We start from the raw sequence: 20900 nt of genomic DNA, 5'->3' as shown, positions 1-20900 counted from the left end.
GATCAGAACTGAACTGCTTTCTCAAAATGCCTGATGTCTTTGCTCCACCCAACAGCATCATCATCTTAACAAGCTGAAAACAAATTAACTCCACAGGAATCCCCTCAATCAAAACTAAATTCCAATAGCCCAAGTCTTTACGATGCTTTAATTGCACCCCTATCTCCCACCTTTTCAAACCTGGACTTCTCTTAAAACAAGACTGGAGCAGTCACATACACCAAACCGTTTCTAACACTTATTGCACCAAATACCTATAATACATCTGAAATTCTTACATTCATCACAGTATGGAGATCATAACTATTCTCCAAGGTTGCTCGAACCAATGTTCAATAAAATTTCACCTTCCAATTCTACCCCTCTTGAAATGAGCCCCAGTGCTTTGGCTTTAAAAATGGCTTTATTAACCCACATAACTACAGTAAGGTGATTAATCTATAACACCACTGCCACCCCAGATCCCTCAGTGCCTCCATCTCATCTTGACATTTAACCAGTTTGTGATCGCTTTTATTTCTCCTACAAATGCTTCATCTCCCATTGATCCATATGGACATTCATTTGACTATTAAATGCCCATTCCACAACTCTATTTTGTCACTGTTTCCCATTTTATTAACTACCCTCCTCAATTCAGTGCCATCTGCAAATTTTCGAATTGGACCATAGTTTCTTACTCATAAATCCAAAAGGAAAACAAAGGAAACGTCTTTGCTCAGAGTAGTTAGAATGTGGAACATGCTACCACAGGAAATGGTTGAGGCAAATAACTGAGATGCTTTCGAAAGGAATCTAGGAGTACATAAGGGAATAGAAAGCTATTTTAAAATGCTGTGAGGAGTTAAATGAATTGGAGGAAACCTGGGGGAGTACCAGCAAATATGTGTTGGGCTAAATGGCTTGTTTGTTTGCTGTATATTCTATGCAATTTTATATAAATATGCCTTCCAAAAATTCAAAAATGACAACTCCCTTGAGAAACTGGAGTTAGAACCTCTCACTTAGTTTAATGCTGGGACTACAGCTGCTCCACTTCAACTTTTGCAATGAACAGTGAGGGCAGTCCATTTTAATATCGAGAGACAATTCCAAGTATTGCCAACATATTATTGCAAATCAAACCAAGCCCATGGATTATCGTAAAAGATAAGCTGCACCGTATTGGGATGACCCAAAAAAATGCTCCATGAATAATCACACTGCATGTGGAGAGAGGCAAATGGAAAAAGAAGCCATATTTAGTACCAATGCAATGGGGAATCACCATGTTTAAAGTTCAAAGTTCAAAAGCAATCATTCCTCATTCCAAGCAGGAGGCAATATTTTCCAACAATGGAAGGTGTGGGGTAGGAGGTGAAATCTGACGGAATTATTACCTGGACAGCAACCAGCCATACAAAAGCAATGCTGGGAAACCGGGGGCAGATAGCTGGCAGCAGTGCCAGGTCACAGTCAAACAAAGGTGGAAATAATTGCAGAACGAAAGGTAACATTGCATAAAAATAGCTTACAAAAAGTCTTATTGATAAAAAGGAACTTGGGCATTACATTACTTTTTCCAAACCTATAAATGAATCAACAAGTTCAACATAAGGAATGCGTTTCAGACTATTTCTATTATAACACACTGACATTTCGATAAGTATTCTATCTCAATATTCAGAGTCACCCTTCATACTATTTTGCACTGCAGGCTTTACTGTTGATGTGCATTTGTAGCTACCTGGGATGGCCACTTACAAAGGAAACATGGATACTTGCAAAGACTCCAGGGAAATATGGCCAAAACAGGTTTCATGCAAACTCAGAGCCTAAATGTATATTTGCATACAGAGAACCAGACAGTATCGAAACCCCTAGGCGATTTGCATTCTAATGGCCCATTTCCCCAGGACAAAGGACTGGTGCTCAGGTATCAGAGACAATTCCAGACACATTGACGCCACTCCCTTCACCCAGGAAGCCCAAACAGCCAAGGTCAATGACCGCTCAGGACACGCCCAGCCATCAAGGCACCCGCCCCTTTATTGGCTCAAATCGAAGGCAGTAATCGAAGCCTGCCGAATTATTGGGCCCAAAGCTAAGGACCGCCCAAAAGAGCGTGAAACCCCAAAGGATAAAGAGAGACACTGCCACGTGTTCCATCTCTTTTGGCCCTGGCACACCGGCACTCTTTGGCCTGGCCTATACCTGAAGTCACTGCAGCACCACGACCAGAAGCAAGTTCAAGATCAATGATCACTACCAGACGGATGAGCCCAGCAGAACCAAAGTTACTTCTCCAGACCCAGCCACTCCAGATCCGAACAAGGGCCTTGTTCCTCTGCCAAAGCCGGGGTGCCTGAAGTTAAGTACAGGTTGTTGTAGTGTTAGGTATAATTTAGCTTGTAGTGTTTTTATGTTGCATGTGTGAGTTAATCCTGTGTGTAAATAAACCATTATTGAACTTGAACTAACTGACTGATTGTTGGGTCTTTGATCAACATCTGGTTGAACCTTGTGGTGGTATCATTTGATACCTGAAAAGCAATATCATCATTATTAATTGGCAACATTATTGGCTTCTCCGGTGCAAATTGGCAACAGTTCTTAGTGACGCTGGTGGGATAGTATCCCACTCGGTATTAAAAAGGGCAACAGTTATTGGCGACCTCTGACGGGACTCGACCTCGAAATGATTTTGTCACGCCGAGAGAATTAGAAACCCAATTGGAAAAGCGAAAGAAACCACAAGTGTAAGACCCGTATTGATCAAACCTCCAAGATTTGGAAGTGTGTAGTAATTTGCATGCGTACTAACAGGGATATAAAGTAAACTTGTTAGATTTTGTTGCCTAAAACTATCAGGAGTTTTGTGAACCAAAAAATAGCTCAGGCCATACCCGCTGTTTGCATCGCCGCCCTATTCCCCCCTGTCCCAAATTTAGGATACAGAAAAGAAATACCAGTAGAAATGGCAGCAAAGGCAATGGAACGCCTTATGAACCCACAGGAACCCGAGGTCGCAGTGACCAGTAGAGCAGAGCAGTGTCCCATATGGGAAGAGGAACTAAGGAAGTACCTAAAGGGGAAAGGATGGCCCCTTTGGTCTGAGTTTTGTTCGAATGAAGAGTCAGGTCATGATTAATAGAACAAATGTGGTGGGGCAACCTAACCGAGATACACAAGAAGAGTTTAGGGAAAGTTCGTAAGCCGATGGCAATCGTATCCTGTCTGGCACAATTGCGAGGCACAGAGGAGATCGTGAGGACGCTCCGCAAACAGCTTGTAGAGAAAGAGGAGAAGAATGAGGGAAACGTTAGCAAGTGAGAAAAGGTTAATGAGCAACACCCTCCCCCCAACAATGTCACAGGCTTCGATTTCACTCATCCTCAAAAGAGAGAAAGATCCGCTACAGTGTGGATCTTATAGACCGATATCGCTCCTGAATGTAGACGCCAAACTGCTGGTCAAGATCTTAGCTGATATGATTGAGGACTGTGTCCTTGGGGTGATAGGGGAGGATCAGACAGGCTTCGTCAAGGGCAGGCAATTGAACTCCAACATACGGAAGCTCCGAAACTTCATCATGATGCCCTCAGAGGGAGGGGAGGCAGAAGTGGTGGCAGCAATGGACGCGGAGAAAGCCTTTGACCGGGTGGAATGGGAGTACCTGTGGGAAATGCTAACAAGGTTCGGATTCGGTGAGGGGTTCATAGGTTGGGTCCAGCTACTCTACCAGGCCCCCGTGGCAAGTGTGTGCACGAACAGAGTGAGGTCGGAATACTTTAGGCTCCACCGGGGGACGAGGCAGGGGTGCCCCCCTCCCCCTAATTATTCACCCTTGCGATAGAGCCACTGGCTATACCGCTGCGGACTTCAAAGAACTGGCGGGGGTTGGTTCGGGGGGGGGGGGGGGGGGGGGAAGCATTGGATCTCGCTTTATGCGGATGATCTGCTCCTGTGTATTTCAGACCCACTAGAGGGGATGGGAGAGGTCATGCAGATTCTGAGGGTCTTTGGCAATTTCTCGGGGTACAAACTAAACGAGAAGAAAAGTGAGATGTTCGTGATCCAAGCTAAGGGGCAGGAAAAGGGACTGGGAGAGCTCCCGCTGAAATTGGTTGAGAAGAGCTTTCGGTACCTAGGGATACAGGTGGCTCAAAAGTGGGATGCCCTCCACAAGCTTAATCTATCTCGGCTGGTAGAGCAGATGGAGGGGACTTCAAAAGGTGGGACATGCTCCCGCTATCTCTAGCGGGGAGGGTGCAGACCGTTAAGATGACGGTGCTCCCCAGGTTTTGGTTCGTCTTCCAGTGCCTTCCCATCTTCATCCCTAAGTCCTTCTTTAAGCGGGTAAACAAGATTCGTATGGGCAAATAAGACCCCGCGAGTAAAGAGACTGTGCCTGGAGCGCAGTCGGGGGGTGGGTGAATGCTGGCGCTGCCAAACATTTGCAGCTACAATTGGGCAGCTAACATAGCCATGATTAGGAAATGGGTATTGGGGGTACCAGCCTAGGAGCACCAGTCCTCTGCCGTTCTCGCCGGCCCGCTACGCCTCTAGTCCTGTGGTGGCGGCATTAAAGATCTGGGGTCAGTGGAGAAGGCACAGGGGGGTGGAGGGATACGCAACAATCACAGATTTGTCCCGGGCAGGATAGACGGAGGGTTTCAAAGCTGGCATAGGGCAGGCATTAAAAGGATGGGGGACCTGTTCATAGACGGGGCCTTCCCCAGCCTGAAGCTGGAGGAGAAATTCAGTTTGCCCCCTGGAAACGCTTTCAGATACCTTCAGGTACGCGCCTTTCTGAAAAAGCAGGTGGTATCATTTCCGCTGCTACCCCCACGCAGGATACAGGATAGGGTGGTCTCCGCCACCTGGGTAGGGGAGGGGACGGTTTCGGACATTTACCGGGAACTTCAGGAGGCGGAGGAAACCCCAGTGGAGGACCTTAAGGGCAAATGGGAGGAGGAGCTAGGTGGGGAGCTGGATGTGGGCCTGTGGGCGGACGCCCTAAACAGGGTCAATTCCTCCTCATCATGTGCCAGGCTTAGCTTAATCCAGTTTAGGGTGGTCCACTGGGCACACATGACGGCAACCAGGATTTGCAAGCTCTTTGGGGTTGAGGATAAGTGTGCGAGAAGCCCTGCAGATCATGTCCATATGTTCTGGGCATGCCCGGCTCACAAGGGATTCTGGCAGGGATTTGCTACGGCAATGTCCAAGATCTTAGGCACGCGGGTGGTGCCGAGTCCAGAGATAGCGATCTTTGGTGTGTCCGGATCCGGGAGTTCAGGAAAAGAAAGAGGCCGACGTATTGTCCTTTGCATCCCTGGTAGCCCGGAGACGGATCTTGTTAATGTGGAGGGACTCAAAGCCCCCGAGTGTAGAGACCTGGGTTAGTGACATGGCTGGGTTTCTTAGTCTCGAGAAAATAAAGTTTGCCTTAAGAGGGTCAATGGTCGGGTTCACCCGGAGGTGGCAGCCGTTCCTCGACTTTCGAGGAGGGTACTGAATGTCAGCAGCAGCAGCATCCCGGGGGGAGGTTAATCATTACGTTGTATTGTTCCTTTCTTTATACATACGGTTAACTTTTTCTTTTCTCTTTGGTCTGTTAATTGTTGCTTACGGTTACGCAAAAATTATGTTTTTTGACAAACATTTGAATAAAAATAATTTTTAAAAAAGAAGGTTAATGAGCAACTCCGAGAGCAGCTAGCGGCAAAAGACAAGGAGATGGCTGATGTCAAACGGGCACACCAATCTTGTTTAATCCACCTAAGCAGCTTTCAGACACAATACGATAAAGCCTACCAAGATACAAAACGCGCAGTCTTGGTAAGAGAAGAGACGGAACAACAGGTAGAACAGTTAAAGAAGCAATGCGCAGACTTGAAGGCAGCTTTACGAGCACTCCACAGTTCCACAACGGAACAAAGGCAGAGTTCAGTAGACCACGCCAAATGCAGGCAGCAAATTTCAAGGTTACAGTCACTGCTCTCAGTGCAAAATGGTTTCAGAGACACCTTTGGACCAAATTTAGACCAGGAATGGCCAAGATGGCCTCGATTGGCAGGAACTCAATGAAACTGCCTATATATATGTAGAAGACACCAAAATTTGCAATAGAGCCCCCCAGGCCCCGAAAAGGAAAGCACCCGCACCACCGACTGCACAGGCAGCACACAATCCCATGAATCCAGTCACCACGCAGCGCAAGATTGACGACGAACCTGATTTCGTGTACACCACCCCATTATCTGATCACACAATTGAGAGATGCCTGCGCCAAAATTGAACCATTCCAACCCACAGCAGACCCGCACCATTTCTTTGAGCGAGTAAGAAAACAGACAGTTATGTACGGTCTGGATGAACCGGAAGAAGTGAAGCTTATGGTGATGAGCCTTGACCCATTGCTGGTTCAGCATTACCCGATCCACAGAATGTAGGAGGAGGAAGCCGCCAGGACATGAAGGCAGTTATTTTAGATGCAATTGGTCATAACAGAGGAGATCCCGTAGGTCTAAATCGCTGCAGACAAAAGAAGGGAGAGCACCCGACTGCATACGCAGGGCGCCTTTGGATACAAGTGGTATTTGGAGATTTAGTCCGCACACACTTAAATGTCGAAAACACAACCAAATGGACCCGTATTTTAGTCTCCCATGCCACAGAAGCAGGTCAAAAAGCCTGTGCGAATTATGACCCCTCAGATGCCACACATAACGAAGTGTGGGTTCTGAAGAGACTTTCTAGAGCTTGGGACCAATCCCTACATAAAAAGACAAGAGCAGGAGAAGGCAGAAGCAAATATGAATCCAGTAAGGACACATCAGGACCCTGCATGGGTAAACAAAGGTAGGCATGTCGGACAGCACCAGAGCACAGGGATGCTATAACTGTGGACAAAAGGGACATTACGCCCACGAATGCAATGCTCTCCCAAAGCACCAACGGAATCAGCAGGCAAACTCCCCATATAGGAACAATGCCAGGCCTATACACAGTATTAGCGCCCGCTCAGACAATTCTGCCATAAATAGCACAGATTGACGGTGTTCGGACTCCCCAACTTGGGTCTGTGACACACTCTGGGACAAGTCAGGTAGACCAGTAGTCACAGGCACAGTCCGGGGACACCCTGTAGAGTTCCCTTGGGACACAGGAGGGTCCCGCACCACTTTAAACTCCTCCACAATATTTCACCGAGTCAAATGGCCCACTACAGACACTATCACCCTTAGCGGATTTACAGGACATATCCAGCAGGGATATATTACGCCCCCCGTAGATATTCAAATTGGAAAAGTTAATACCAAGCACACCGTTATTTTAGTAGATTAGCCCCGAACAGCAGAACACATTTTAGGGATCGACTTCATGAGTTCACACTTTTCCTTTGACCCCATGAATAAATGTGTACGGAAAATGGCTAGAACAGCGAGAGTCCCCACCACACTCACAGTAGAATACAAACACAGAATCTGCTCAGTAGGCGACTATTGGTTTGATCCGCAAGCCATTAGTACAGATAGGATGATTAGAGAGGTCCTAAGGAAACACAAAGCATTCTTCGCCCAGCACAAACACGATTGTGGAAAAATTCCAAGAACAGTCACCATTACAGGTCCCGATCCCCAACCCCAGAAACAATATGGCTTCCCACAGCAAGCAGCGGGAGAAATTGCAAAAGTGATTCAACGTTTGCTAGACCAAGGTGTGATTCGGCCCATAGCCTCAACAAACAATGCCCCAATTTGGCCCGTAAGGAAACCAGACCGTTCATGGAGACTGACCATCGATTACAGAGAACTCAATAAAGTAACTCCTTTAGCAGCCCCCACCGTTGCCACGAGTCCGAGACAATGCTAAAGCAGGGACTACAGTCAAGGTATTTTACGGTACTAGACATTAGCAATGGCTTCTGGTCCATTCCATTGGATAAGAATTGTCAATACAAATTTGCCTTCATGTTCCAAGGATGGCAATATACGTGGATATGCCTTCCGCAAGGTTTCCACAACTCCCCCTCCATTTTCCACTGACAATTGGCAAATGGATTATCCACATTTTTCTGACCCGAATGCCTCATTCAGTATGTGGACGACTTGCCCCTACAAACTGATACCAAGGAAGAGCACATTTAGCTTCTTTACGAACTATTAGGTCTCCTACACTCAATTGGATGTAAATTCGACCAGAAAAAGGCCCAAATCCTAAAAGAAAAGGTATTTTATTTAGGCGCAGTCATCACGCACGGAAAAAGAGAGATACAGCAAAAATGGATTGATTCGATTGTTAAATTGCCGTTGCCCCATAATGTCACTGCACTCCGGTCATTTTTAGGTCTGGTTGGTTACTGTAGGAACCATAGACGGTTTCGCCACCAAGGCAGCCCCACTTTCAGAGCTCCTAAAAAAGAACGCCCCTTGGGAATGGCTTCCACAGCATACGGATGCCATTGATGCATTAAAATGCGCCCTAGGTACAGCCCCCGCTTTGCAGGTACCAGACCCACACTCCCCATACGCCATAGAAGTAGCGACCACCGACCGAACCCTATCGGCCGTACTACTCCAAGAAAGGCACGATCGTTTAGGACCCGTAGCCTATGCCTCACGAGTTTTGGACCCAGTGGAGCAAGGATTTTCAGCCTGCGAAAGGCACTTCGCATACATCACAGACCTCAACCCTGTAACGATTTTAACCGAGCACACCACAACGCAACTACTGTTAAGATGGTAGGTTAAAGGACGGTTCAGTTAGCCAGATTAGAGCAGCGTGCTGGACCCTACTCTTACAAGGAAGGGACATCACAGTAAAGAGGGCAAAGACATTTTTAGCAGATAATTTGCAGTATGAAGGAACCCCACGAGTGTGAAATCATCGCAGCCAGGCACAACACAGGACCCTTTATTCCTAAATCGCTACCCACAAAAGCAGGCATCAGACCGCAGAGAACCCAGCCCACGAATAAATCTTTAAAAATTTATGTAGATGGCGCCTCCACCGTTCATAATGGAAAACGGATTACAGGATGTGGATATATGTGGAAGACGCGCAGGGACGTGCATTAGAGGAGTAATCGCTAAAATTACCAGGTCATTTAGGATCGCAGCCAGCCGAGTTAGCAGCCATCGCATAAAGTGCAGCACTCAGATTCTTTCCCGACCCCCGCAGATACGGACAGTTTATATGTCTGTGACAGTTTGACAGAATTCCTGCCCCTGTGGGAATCTGGAGGATTCATACCCGCCGGTGGTAAATCCCTACCCACATTCTTGAAACGGCTAAAGACCGCAAATATGGCATAATAAAAGTCAGAAGCCATCATCGTTCCTCCCCACCCGGTAACGTAAAAGCAGACGACCGTAGCAAAGGCAGGATCACGACACGGTCACTTTTGGCAACCCCCCCCCCGGAGAGTGACCCAGTATACGCACTCAAGGTCTCACAGACAAATATCCAAGATTTAGCACAGGCCCAAAAGGCCGACGACACTCTTCAGCAAATTTTACACGGTAACTTCCCAGCCCCCTACGACAAATTCAAGGACACACTGACGGTACAGGACGGAATTGCATTAAAGAATGGAATTTATGTGGTCCCCACACAGGACAGGAACCAGATTGTCAATTTCATGACGGACACGGACATCAGGGGATAGAAACCACCATTGCCCACTTAAGACCTTTGTGCTGGTGCCCAGATTTAAAAGCAGACGTCACACATTATGTTGAAAATTGTTTAATTTGCGCTCAAAATAATCCAGAAAGATACTCCAGAAATGGTCAGTTAAAACACACCCACCCTGTTAATGGCCCTTGGACGAATTTACAGCTAGATTATATTGGTCCCCTTCCCCCCTGCGCAAATGGTTTTAAATATGTGTTGATGGTGATCGACACCTTCACAAAATGGGTGGAAGCATTTCCCTCCAGGACAAACACGGCTAAGGCAACAGCCAAGATTTTAACACTGCAAATATTTACACGCTGGGGACTCCCCCGCAGCATTGAATCGGACCAAGGCTCGCATTTCACAGGAAGAGTGATGCAGAACGTTTGACGATTTTTGGGATAAAACAAAAATTCCATATTGCCTATCTCCCACAATCCAACGGCATTGTGGAACGTATGAACAGAACCCTAAAAACAACTATCAGGAAAATGGCAACAGCACAAAACTACATGGGACACAGTTCTCCCATTTGCACTTATGTTTATTAGGAACACGGTATCAAGTTACACAGGTTTCACCCCCCACACCCTTATGACAGGACGACCCATGAAAGGAACTGAATATTTATGAGCACTGGATTTGGCCAGCCCTGCAGTTACTGCCCGCACCCACGAAAAAGCAGTCCAACAGGTAATGGAAAATATTAAAGCAGCCCAGCTCGCTGCAGCTGTCCGACTAGGCGCTAGGAAAAAGCAGAGTAAGGCCTGCTTTGATAAAACAGTACACCCAGTATACAGTCGGTCAGCAGGTAATGGTTTCCCTATATAACCCCAGTTCATTCCTCTCCCCTAAATTTGCAGGACCCTACTCGATTTCAGATAAAGTAAACCCCTAGGTATATAAAATAACGTATCCGAATAGAAAGTCAGGATGGTTTCATATCAACCAACTTAAGGTTTATGGAACCCAGTGCAACCACTCACACGTCTCCCTGGCAATAGCAGACGATTACGCCCCGCCCACTGACAACCTGGACCGACCCTCCCCCAGCCAGGACAGCATGGCCATAGACCCAACCTTGTCCCCGCCCCCAGGAAAGACTTTCCACCTTAAACTTGATTCGGACGCTAGCGACAGCACTCCAGACTTATTTGAAATCAACGACCAATGGCACAACCGCCCAGGCCACTGTTGCTACAGCCCCAGGAACCCCGACCAAGATATATTTGGCCACTCATACCCCCTTTCATTGCCGCAACCAGAGCCACCGCTCGACGATAGAAATTTGCCCTTTGCAGCTACCGCCCCTTCTGACCAAAGAATTCCCCATTGGCACCATGATAACTCTTGTCGATTGATATGGAACGAAGACTCGGATCCCACGACGGCCACGGCACGAAAACGCCAGACACGGGTTTGGCAACCGGGAGATGGGTGATGACTCAAGAGTCCGACTCTCGTTATGGTAACCCCTTTACGATGCTTTTTGATATGGAACCCTGGGGTGTCCAGATGATGAGAAAAAGGAACCGATTGAGATTTATGGTGTCCTATTTTGTGATGGAGGCTGCCCACCTTTCTTTCTCGAATTTCTTGATACACTTTATTCTTCCGGTCTCAGATGTTTAATTAATGTCGCCTGTCCACCAAATTTCTTGATGCAGTCATGATTACTCGTCTGCAGATTGTCGGAGTCCATATGTTACAAACTCTTTCCGCTCGTGTAAGATCACCCAGGCAGTGGAGTAACCGCACTAATCCCCGCCCTGCCTGCAGACCCCCTATGTATTCAGTCAGCCAAGCTCGGGTAGTGGAGCAATGGCACTGATCACCGCCCTACCCGGGGATTCCACCCATTCTTGCCCTGACGTGGCTCATACCCACTCCATGTTCCCATCACTGATTTGGAAAAGTTTTCAAAACTCTTTACTGTCTCTGGCAGGTCTTTGTTTCCCCTGATCTGTTCTTTTTGTGTGTGGTTTGAAGAATGCTCTTTGCCACAGTCTCTGCACTCAACTTTAGTTTCCGGCGACCCTTCGGTCGCTAACCCCAACTGCTATTTACATGTTCAACACACTTGGTTGAAACAAAATTTGCTGCCAATACAAAACTACCTCAGCGCTGGACAGACAAATTGTCCCCCCACTCAACGCATCGACCACAAGCTGCGAGAATTCCTTGCACTTTATCAGAATGTTCTTTTCGGATGTCTCATCTCCAAAATGGTTGGTTTAATAAAAAAAGAGTCACACATGGTGACAATTCTAATGGGAAATTGATATTAAGGAGAAACAGAGACAAACGAGATATTAAACAAAGGTAATAATAGATATTATGCTTGCACCCCCAGGAAAATACAAGGAACAAAAGACAAGATGAAGACAGAACTGGTGACCTCCATTATGATCAGCGTTCGATCACTACAGTTGCGTGCGTCGACGGCCCCTGTAACCCACACCACTGGCCCCAGACATGACCATACAATATGAGACCCCTAGCCCGGACACCACACTTCACATGAAAATAAACACCGACACCCCCACATGGTGCGAAAATGGTATTCCCTCTCATACACGGTAGAAGCCCTATTAGTTATTGCAATACTCGGCAGTATCATTCAGACACTTAGACTTTTAAAATGGCGAATGAGAGCCTCCCGCTCCCCGCTATATACACTCCGAGCCCCTTTTGTTGGACTTCAAAAGACCCCCACACTCTTTTTGAACCCTTTTCTGATAAATAAAGTTCTCGTTTCAGTAAATGTAATAAGTAGGAATGTGATGCTGCTATTGTTTAAAATGTTTGTATTGTAATACAAGTTCTTTTTGGTTATTAGCTAGCAGCACAAGTGTAGTTTAGGTAAGGACTGTTAGAGGTTCCCCTTGTGTAAAGAAGTTAAATGAATGAGGCGAACGTACCCACTTTAAGATGGCGGATAGTATTCCTTTACACCCGGTGCGGAACCTGCAAAAGAGACAGGAATATTATCCGGGGAGACAGAGCAGGTATCGTCACTGCCTCCGTTCACACACTCACTCACACCGTGTCAGCTCAGCGAGCGCTCAGTCGGCACACAAAGGGATGGAGATGTTGCTGCTGGGTTTTGGGGGTGGGGTAGGGGATGAGGAGCTATGGTCCCGGCTCCTTCCTTAACCTGTTCTCAGCCCCCTCCCTCCCCGCGCACTCTCGGCAACAGCTGGGAGCCGCTCCTCCTGTCTGCTGAGTCTCACTGAGTGCGGGGTCCGAGGCCTGTCTGGGAAGTGCCACCAACAGCCTCAGCTGATTACTCAGTGGGTATTTGTCTATATCTGTGTGTATGTGTGTGTCTCTCTATCTGTGTGTGTGTGTCTCTCTATCTGTGTGTGTGTGTGTGTGTCTCTCTATCTGTGTGTGTGTCTATCTCTCTATCTGTGTGTGTGTCTATCTCTCTACCTGTGTGTGTGTGCGCGCGTCTCTCTACCTGTGTTTGTGTGCGTGCGTCTCTGTGTGCGCGCGCGTCTCTCTACCTGTATGTGTGTGTGCGCGCGTCTCTCTACCTGTGTGTGCGTGCGCGCGTCTCTCTACCTGTGTGTGTGTGTGCGTGCGCGCGTCTCTCTACCTGTGTGTGTGTGTGCGCGTGTCTCTCTACCTGTGTGTGTGTGTGTGTGCGCGCGTCTCTCTACCTGTGTGTGTGTGCGCGCGCGCCTCGGGCCTGCGCCTCGGGCCTGGGCTCGCGTCTCTCTACCTGTGTGTGTGTGTGTGTGGGCGCGCGTCTCGGGCCTGGGCGCACGTCTCGGGCCTGGGCGCGCGTCTCTCTACCTGTGTGTGTGTGTGTGGGCGCGCGTCTCGGGCCTGGGCGCGCGTCTCGGGCCCGGGCGCGCGTCTCTGGAAAATAAAAAATAAAAAAAAAGAAGTTAAATGAATGATGAAATATTGTAGTGCCCCCTTAGAATTTATAAATGTGTGATGTATTAAAAACTTAGGTAAATGCTCCAATACATAGGACAAAGTAGTATAGAACCTGTCCTTGATCAAGGGCACCTGGCACACCAAAGAATGGATGAAGGATCAGTATTGTGATCCACGACGCTTCGCGTTTAAGATCAAGAGGACGGACTGTTGCCATCTGGAATGGCCACTTACAAAGGAAACATAGATACTTGCAAAGACTCGAGGGAAATATGGCCAATACAGAATTCAGGCAAACTCAGAGCCTAAATGTATATTTGCATAGAGAACCAGATAGTATCAAAACCCCTAGCCGATTTGCATTCTAATGGCCCATTGCCCCAGGACAAAGGACTGGTACTCGGGTATCAGAGACAATTCCAGACACATTGACGCCACTCCCTTCACCCAGGAAGCCCAAACAGCCAAGGTTAATGACCACTCAGGACACGCCCAGCCATCAAGGCACTCACCCCTTTATTTGCTCAAATCGAAGGCAGTAACCAAAGTCTGCCGCATTATTGGGTCCAAAGCTAAGGTCAGCCCAAAAGAGTTCAAAACCCCAAAGGATAAAGAGAGCCCCTGCCATGTGTTCGATCTCTTTTGGCCCTGGCACACTGGCACTCTTCGGCCCGGCCTATACCTGAAGCCAACTGCAGCACCACGACCATAAGCAAGTTCAAGATCAACGATCGCTACCAGACGGATGAGCCCAGCAGAACCGAAGTTACTTCTCCAGATCCAGCCCCGAACAAAGGCCTTGTTCCTCTGCCAAAGCCGGGGTGCCTGAAGTTAAGTACAGGTTGTTGTAGTGTTAGGTATAATTTAGCTTGTAGTGTTTTTATGTTGCATATGTGAGTTAATCTTGTGTGTAAATAAACCATTATTGAACTAACTGACTGGTTGTTGGGTCTTTGAGCAACATCCGGTTGAACCTTGTGGGGGTATCATTTGATACCTGAAAAGCAATATCATCATTATTAACTGGCAACATTATTGGTGTCTCCGGTGCAAATAGGCAACAGTTCTTGGTGACACTGGTGGGATAGTATCCCACTCAGTATTAAAAAGGGCAACACACTGAAGTGATTTTTTTCCATTTAAGAAATGGCTTTATTTCCTTTCAAAAATAAATGGATGTGTTTGTCATTTAACTAAAAAGAGAAATAAAAATGTTAAGAAAATATAAGAACAGCTTTATGAAACCTTCCCTTCAGGAATATTCAATCAATAAAATAACAAGCACAAGCATCTCAACTTAAAGGATATTTTAATGGACAAGTTCAATTTTCTGCTGCAGGTGAAAAAACACTTTCACCACAAAATGCACTCTTTTATACAAATTTGCATTATAAAAATGTGAACAAATCGTGCCTTTAAGGCCATTCTGGCAGAATCCATTATTAAAAGTTTATGATGCCAGGAAAACACATTTAAAAAAAAGATTTACAAGTGAATTATTGTAACAAAATATTCAGGTTAATTATTTTGTTGTAGAAAGTCTGATATTCAAAACCAAAATTTTTTCCCTAAACACTACCATCAACAATATTCCCTCTTAATATTTTTTACACAAATTGTGTACTTCTTACTCTTAAACATCTGTAAGTTAGAATTTAGTTTGATGGGCAATTATTTATTTTTAATCATTACATGCATGATTATATAACTACAAATGGAAGCAGACATAAGTTAAAGCAAAAGTACTTTTGCAAGGCCAGAAACAAACTGTATAATTACAATACGGTAGTGAATGACTATATTGATGAAAATCTATATATAATTTTATATTTTACTGCTCCCAAAAAGGACAAGTTTACTTGCACCTACAAATACGTTTCCTTCATTCCTGGCCTTGCACACAATAAGTAAATAATACTTGTGATAAATAATAAAATTGAGATGCAAATTTCAGAACTGTAATTTTCTACAGAGATGTCCACTTGCAACAGACAGTAACTCACTGGGGGGTGGGGGTGGGGGGGGGGGGGGGGGGGGGGGGGAAAGGAACCACAAGTATTACTAATGGCAACACTGACCATTCATAGAACTATACATATATCATAATTTCATATAGCTGTACCAAGGATCAAGACCAACAAAATACATGAATAAGTCGGTGGTATAAACATATTTGTACAAAAAGGAATGAGCACTGAAACAGTGTCCAAGAAGAGATTTACTGAGACACAAGATCAGGTCAGTGCCTAGCCCATCTCCAGAAGGTTCTAGCAAGGATAGCTTTGTGAAAAGCAGACTGTATATAAATTTATGATTCCTAGAAGGTGGAGCTAGGAAACAAAAGAAAAAAAGACAGACACAGACACATGCACATATAAAAGCCAATTCGCAAGGTTTTGAACAAAATGAACCCTCTCCCGCAGGGCTAACAGTTAACTGGTCCATGAAAATATTAAGAAAAAATCAACAAAATTCTGCCTAAACAATGACAGGTGAGAAAGAAAAAAAAAGTATAGGAGTAAAAAATAAAATCATGCACACGTTTAATTGAAAAAGTTTGTGAAACAAATATTTTACACAAAAAAAAAAAATAGTAGTTTTCTTTTTTAGACATCCAGGGGAGTTGCTATTGCCACCCTGTATCCACAATTTCCCCCTCGCTGACATCTTCAACACAGGATCCTAGTAAGCTATTCCAATAACTAAACAGCTGCAGACATCAGATTTCTACAAAAACGGTCATCACAATTAAATGTCAACAACAAATTGAGATCTATTCCACATGTAAATAAAACTTGGAATAAAATCATCCTCCGGGAGGTTGAATCAAAATAGGATCACCTTAAGCCTCTCTACATTATTGCAGCTACTTACCAATGTATCTGGATCCACTTATTTCAGATATATTCTTTGTAATTTGGTTACTTGTTAAAGCAAATGGTTCTAGTATATAGAATTATTTTAAAATTCCGATTGTCATCCACTCTGGAGATGGAGAGTTGAGAAACCGATTTTCTGTTCAAGATCAGTAATCCTAGAATAATCAATGTGGTTACTACACTATGACCATTAAGATACATTCTGCTCAAAACATGGTAGAAACCAAGCTTTCTGAGACCTTTATTGTTTTCAAATGGAGTTTTCTGCAAAGAGCTCTCTATAATTTACAGAAGTCTGTTTATTAAGATTGTACAATTAAAAACTAAACAATAGACTTAGTTTGGATAGTGTCAAACAAGCAATTTTGTTTACAAGAGGGACTATCCTAATAATGGCATTTTTAATAAACAGTGGTAAACTGTCAGATTGTTTAAACCACAGTACTCAATAAATTTATAAACAGCAGGTGCTGAACAGCTATTTTGTATATTGCTACTTTGTTCAGTTAAAATGTTAGATCCAAATCTATACAACAGGTTACGAATTGCAATCTAGGAGTTGTTTCTTCCCCCCACCCCCACCTCATCGCCCACGACACTCTTGTCGATTTTAAAAATTGTTCCTACTTCTTTGAAATAAGCTGATAAGTGCTGAATCTGGACTGCTGCATGTTAAAAGATATCAGAATTCATCTATGCTATTTGCCATAGCTGGCATTGTAGGACTGGAATCCTGGGAGGCGGTGGTTATGGCGACTATTCTGGGAGACACAAGAACCTCTGCCACAGATGCCTCCATGTCTGGTGAGGTGCTCCCAACGCTTTGGACAACAGCAGCACCTTTCTTGTTCTGGTGGGTTTTAACATGTTTTGAAAGATGATCACTTCTCATAAACCGCTTCGAGCACTCTGGGCAGGAAAACTTCTTTTCACCTGAAAACAAATGAGATGAGATTTTTAAAAAGTGATTACCCAAGAAAACATGTGTAGGAGGGGAGAATACTCAAGTTTATGATCAGATCAGTCCCGTTAGTCTATAAGAGGGTTGTTTAGGATTCCGCTGTTACTAGGCTCCTAAGCAACCCTATTATAGATTGATGGACTGATCTGATCACTTCACACACCTTCACCCGATGCCTATGTATTTACATTGTGCATTTTATGTTTGCCCCATTACGTATTTAGTATTCATGTATGAAATGATCTGTTTGAGCTGCACGCTGAACAATACTTTTCACTGTACCTCGGTACACTGGACAATAAACCAATCCAATTCATATTTCAGCCAGAGCTTGTTAATGTTTCAGTCAGCTTGAGAAAAAAAAATACTTGGGGTTCTTGTTTCCACTTTGAAAGTTTTGTTAACAATCATCAGTTGCATTTCGCACCATATAGAAGAGCTCTATCTTGCCAAGCTGGTTGATTCGAAGTCTAAGCTGTTTCATTACCTAGAAGCATGGGCAGAGGTTTGTTGTGACCAAGTCAAATTCCGTTTCTATTACAAGCAAGATGGGAATTTTAGGGATTACATTCTACAATTCTATTAGTCCATAATTGTTCCCATTGGTTTACGGTGATTGAACAAGTGGAACTCGTTTTCTTTCATTTTAAATTTTAAAACATTTTAGGGAACATTTCACAATGCTGACCATTTTTCGAGGAAAGGAAAGGCAAAACCGATGCTGATGGTTAACAAATGAATATAAGGGCAGCATGGTGGCATAGTGGTTAGCATTGCTGCCTCATGGCGCCGAGGTCCCAGATTTCCAGCTCTGGGTCAGTGTGTGGAGTTTGGGCATTCTCCCAGTGTTTGCGTGGGTTTCACCCCCACAAGCCAAAGATGTGCAGGGTAGGTGGATTGGCCACACTAAATTGCCCCTTAATAGGAAAAAATGAATTGGGTACTCTAATTTATTTTAAAAATGAATATAAACACACTCAAATAAATGAATACACACTTGCAGGTCTGAGCACTTTTCTTCATTATTTCCTATTTAGTCAGTTTATTAAAACTGTCCAGATTGCTCATTAGAAAAGTGCATTGCATTGTGCTAAGCCATTCTCACATTTGAGGAGTTTTCTCACCATGCTTTCACAGAAAAGGGTTTAAAGAAAGATTTTGCTGTAACAAACACCAGGCAGCACCAACGATGGATTTCCTGAGGTACAATGGATTCTAAAAGCTTTCTTTTGAAAAAGTAATCTCGCTGAAGCAGTTAGTATTTCAAATGGCACAATCTAAATCACATGTCATTTGTTGGCTTGAGATACTGCAAACCCATAGTGTCAAGAAATCTATAAAGAGTGGGAGGTTACAGTGTGAGCACAACTTAAACTGGAAAACTGAACATAGTTAATTTGTTGAAGACAAAACTGTCAGACCCTTCACAAAAGCCAAAGGTTAGAGGATACTTAGAATCTATTTTATTTAAGGTCAAAAATAAGGTGACCCACTAAAGTGGACCAACATGCCAAATTCTTAACTTTGTATAGATTGAATTACACAAATCTAATCAAAGTAACTATTCTGTATGTTGACTATACTAAAATGTTAAACAGCATAATTACTCATCAGGCCTACTACCAAAATGTTTGCTCGGTCCACCTTCAGGAGAAATGGAAGATGCTTAGGTAGAAAGGAAGCACTTTGGTTATACCTTTGACTCATGTTATCATACAAGCTAATATAGGCAGCGGTAGTTATCTTCACAAAATTAAAGACTGGTGTCACTGTACCAAGGTGGTATCTACAGCATACCCAACTATAACTGCCACAAATAGCAAGTTCAATTCCCAGCCTGTGCAAACATAGGGTTAAATTTTATATAGGAGCCGAAACAAGAGGGGAACCCCCAGCCTGCAGCCACGATTAATCAGACAACTTCACTGCCTTGTTAGCTACCCTGTTGCCAATAAAATACATGAGGAGGCAGGTAGGCAACAGTAATCCTTCCATCACACCACCCAATTTTATGTGCTCTCCCACAACCGGTCAGCCTGCTCACAGGGGTGGGGGATGGGGAGGTATACAGGATTGGGTTTGATTATGATGCATTTTACTACAAAATAACCTGCTCACCCTCAGCATTGAGCTTTACACAAGAATGATCAGTTCAGTGGGGTATCGGAGGTCAGGGGTACTATATGTCAGCAACTGTACCTCAGCAAAAGTCACTGCCTTCAGTATGGGTGGGGAGCAACAGAAAAAAAACTATAAATCAGTGTGTTTTATATTTGTTATTTTCTGATATCTCTCATAGGGGAAGTTTTTACATTTTATTATGCCGATTATTAGCACTTTTGTTCTCAGAGTTTCTATAGTTTAAAGCTGACCCTGCAGTACAAACTTATGGACGCAACTGGAAACATCAAATAAAAAGGAAACACACACCATACATAAAGAAAACATATGAGCTAAGGTTCACCCCAAAATACCACTGGTGGGTTCCTCAGGAAAAGCAGAATCCAAATGAGCTATTAAAATTTAAGGAACATAAGTCGCCATTTGGCTCCTGAAGCCTGTTCCAACATTCAATGGTATCCAGTCCATATTTCTATATACACCTGGCTTTTACCTCTGACCTTATGCCGCTATAGTATTCTAATTAAACAGAAGACAAGCTCCAGGAACAGCACCTCACCTTTCAAATACGCACTTTACAGCCTTCCAGTTGCAATAGTCCACATCCCATCTGTCCTTCTGAAGGTCCTTACGTGTGATGGGATATGATTAGTTTTGTAGTTCCTCATTCTCCATCTAACTTGGATTCCCCTTACTCTGTACATTAATGGTCTACCAGTCCCATTCTTTATTTTTTTTAAATTTAAGAGTACCCAATTCTTTTTTCCCATTAAGGGGTAATTTAGCGTGGCCAATACACCTATTCTGCATATCTTTGGGTTGTGAGGGTGAGACCCACACAGACACGGAGAGAATGTGCAAACTCCACACAGTGTGACACCCAGGACCAGGATCGAACCAGTGTCCTCAGCGTCATGAGACAGCAGTGCTAACCACTGAGCTGCCGTGCTGCCCTGTACCAGCCCCATTCTGACCCTGTATCTCTCTATGAGTTGTTACCGAGACTGGAGCAAAATATACCACTCCTTCTCATTTGTGGCTCTGAGTATGTCCAATTCTGATGAAGAGCCACCCAGACTCTGATGAAGAGCCACTCAGACTCAAAATGTTAGCTTTGCTCTCTCTCCACAGATATCGTCAGACCCTAGAGGAATTTCCAGCATTTTCTGTTTCTATGTCCAGCTCCTGCTCAATCACTGTCAGAGAGATAAGAGATATTCTGTACAGTCACAATGATCACAAACTCTCACCATTAATTAATAATCTTTGTCACAAGTAGGCTTACATTAACACTGCAACGAAGTTACTGTGGAAAACCCCTGGTCGCCACATTCCGGCACATGTTCGTGTACACAGAGGGAGAATTCAGAATGTTCAATTCA

The 20900-nt window shown here is 44.6% G+C and overlaps 1 protein-coding gene across 2 annotated transcripts in view; it reads right to left on the bottom strand.

Moving 5' to 3' along the window:
* Positions 1-14849: 14849 nt before the first annotated feature.
* Positions 14850-20900, bottom strand: part of sp4 (sp4 transcription factor) — an 86824-nt gene continuing 80773 nt past the window's right edge. For both annotated transcript variants that reach the window (XM_072509212.1, XM_072509213.1), the window contains exon 6: positions 14850-17369. In XM_072509212.1, coding sequence (XP_072365313.1) covers positions 17119-17369 — 251 coding nt within the window. In that variant the 3' untranslated portion in view covers positions 14850-17118. The remainder of the gene's footprint in view (positions 17370-20900) is intronic.

Source organism: Scyliorhinus torazame, chromosome 6, assembly GCF_047496885.1.
Source record: "Scyliorhinus torazame isolate Kashiwa2021f chromosome 6, sScyTor2.1, whole genome shotgun sequence".
NCBI classification, from domain to species: Eukaryota; Metazoa; Chordata; class Chondrichthyes; order Carcharhiniformes; family Scyliorhinidae; genus Scyliorhinus; species Scyliorhinus torazame.
Note: the sequence above shows the minus strand (reverse complement) of the source record. Positions and strands in the feature narration are given on the sequence as shown.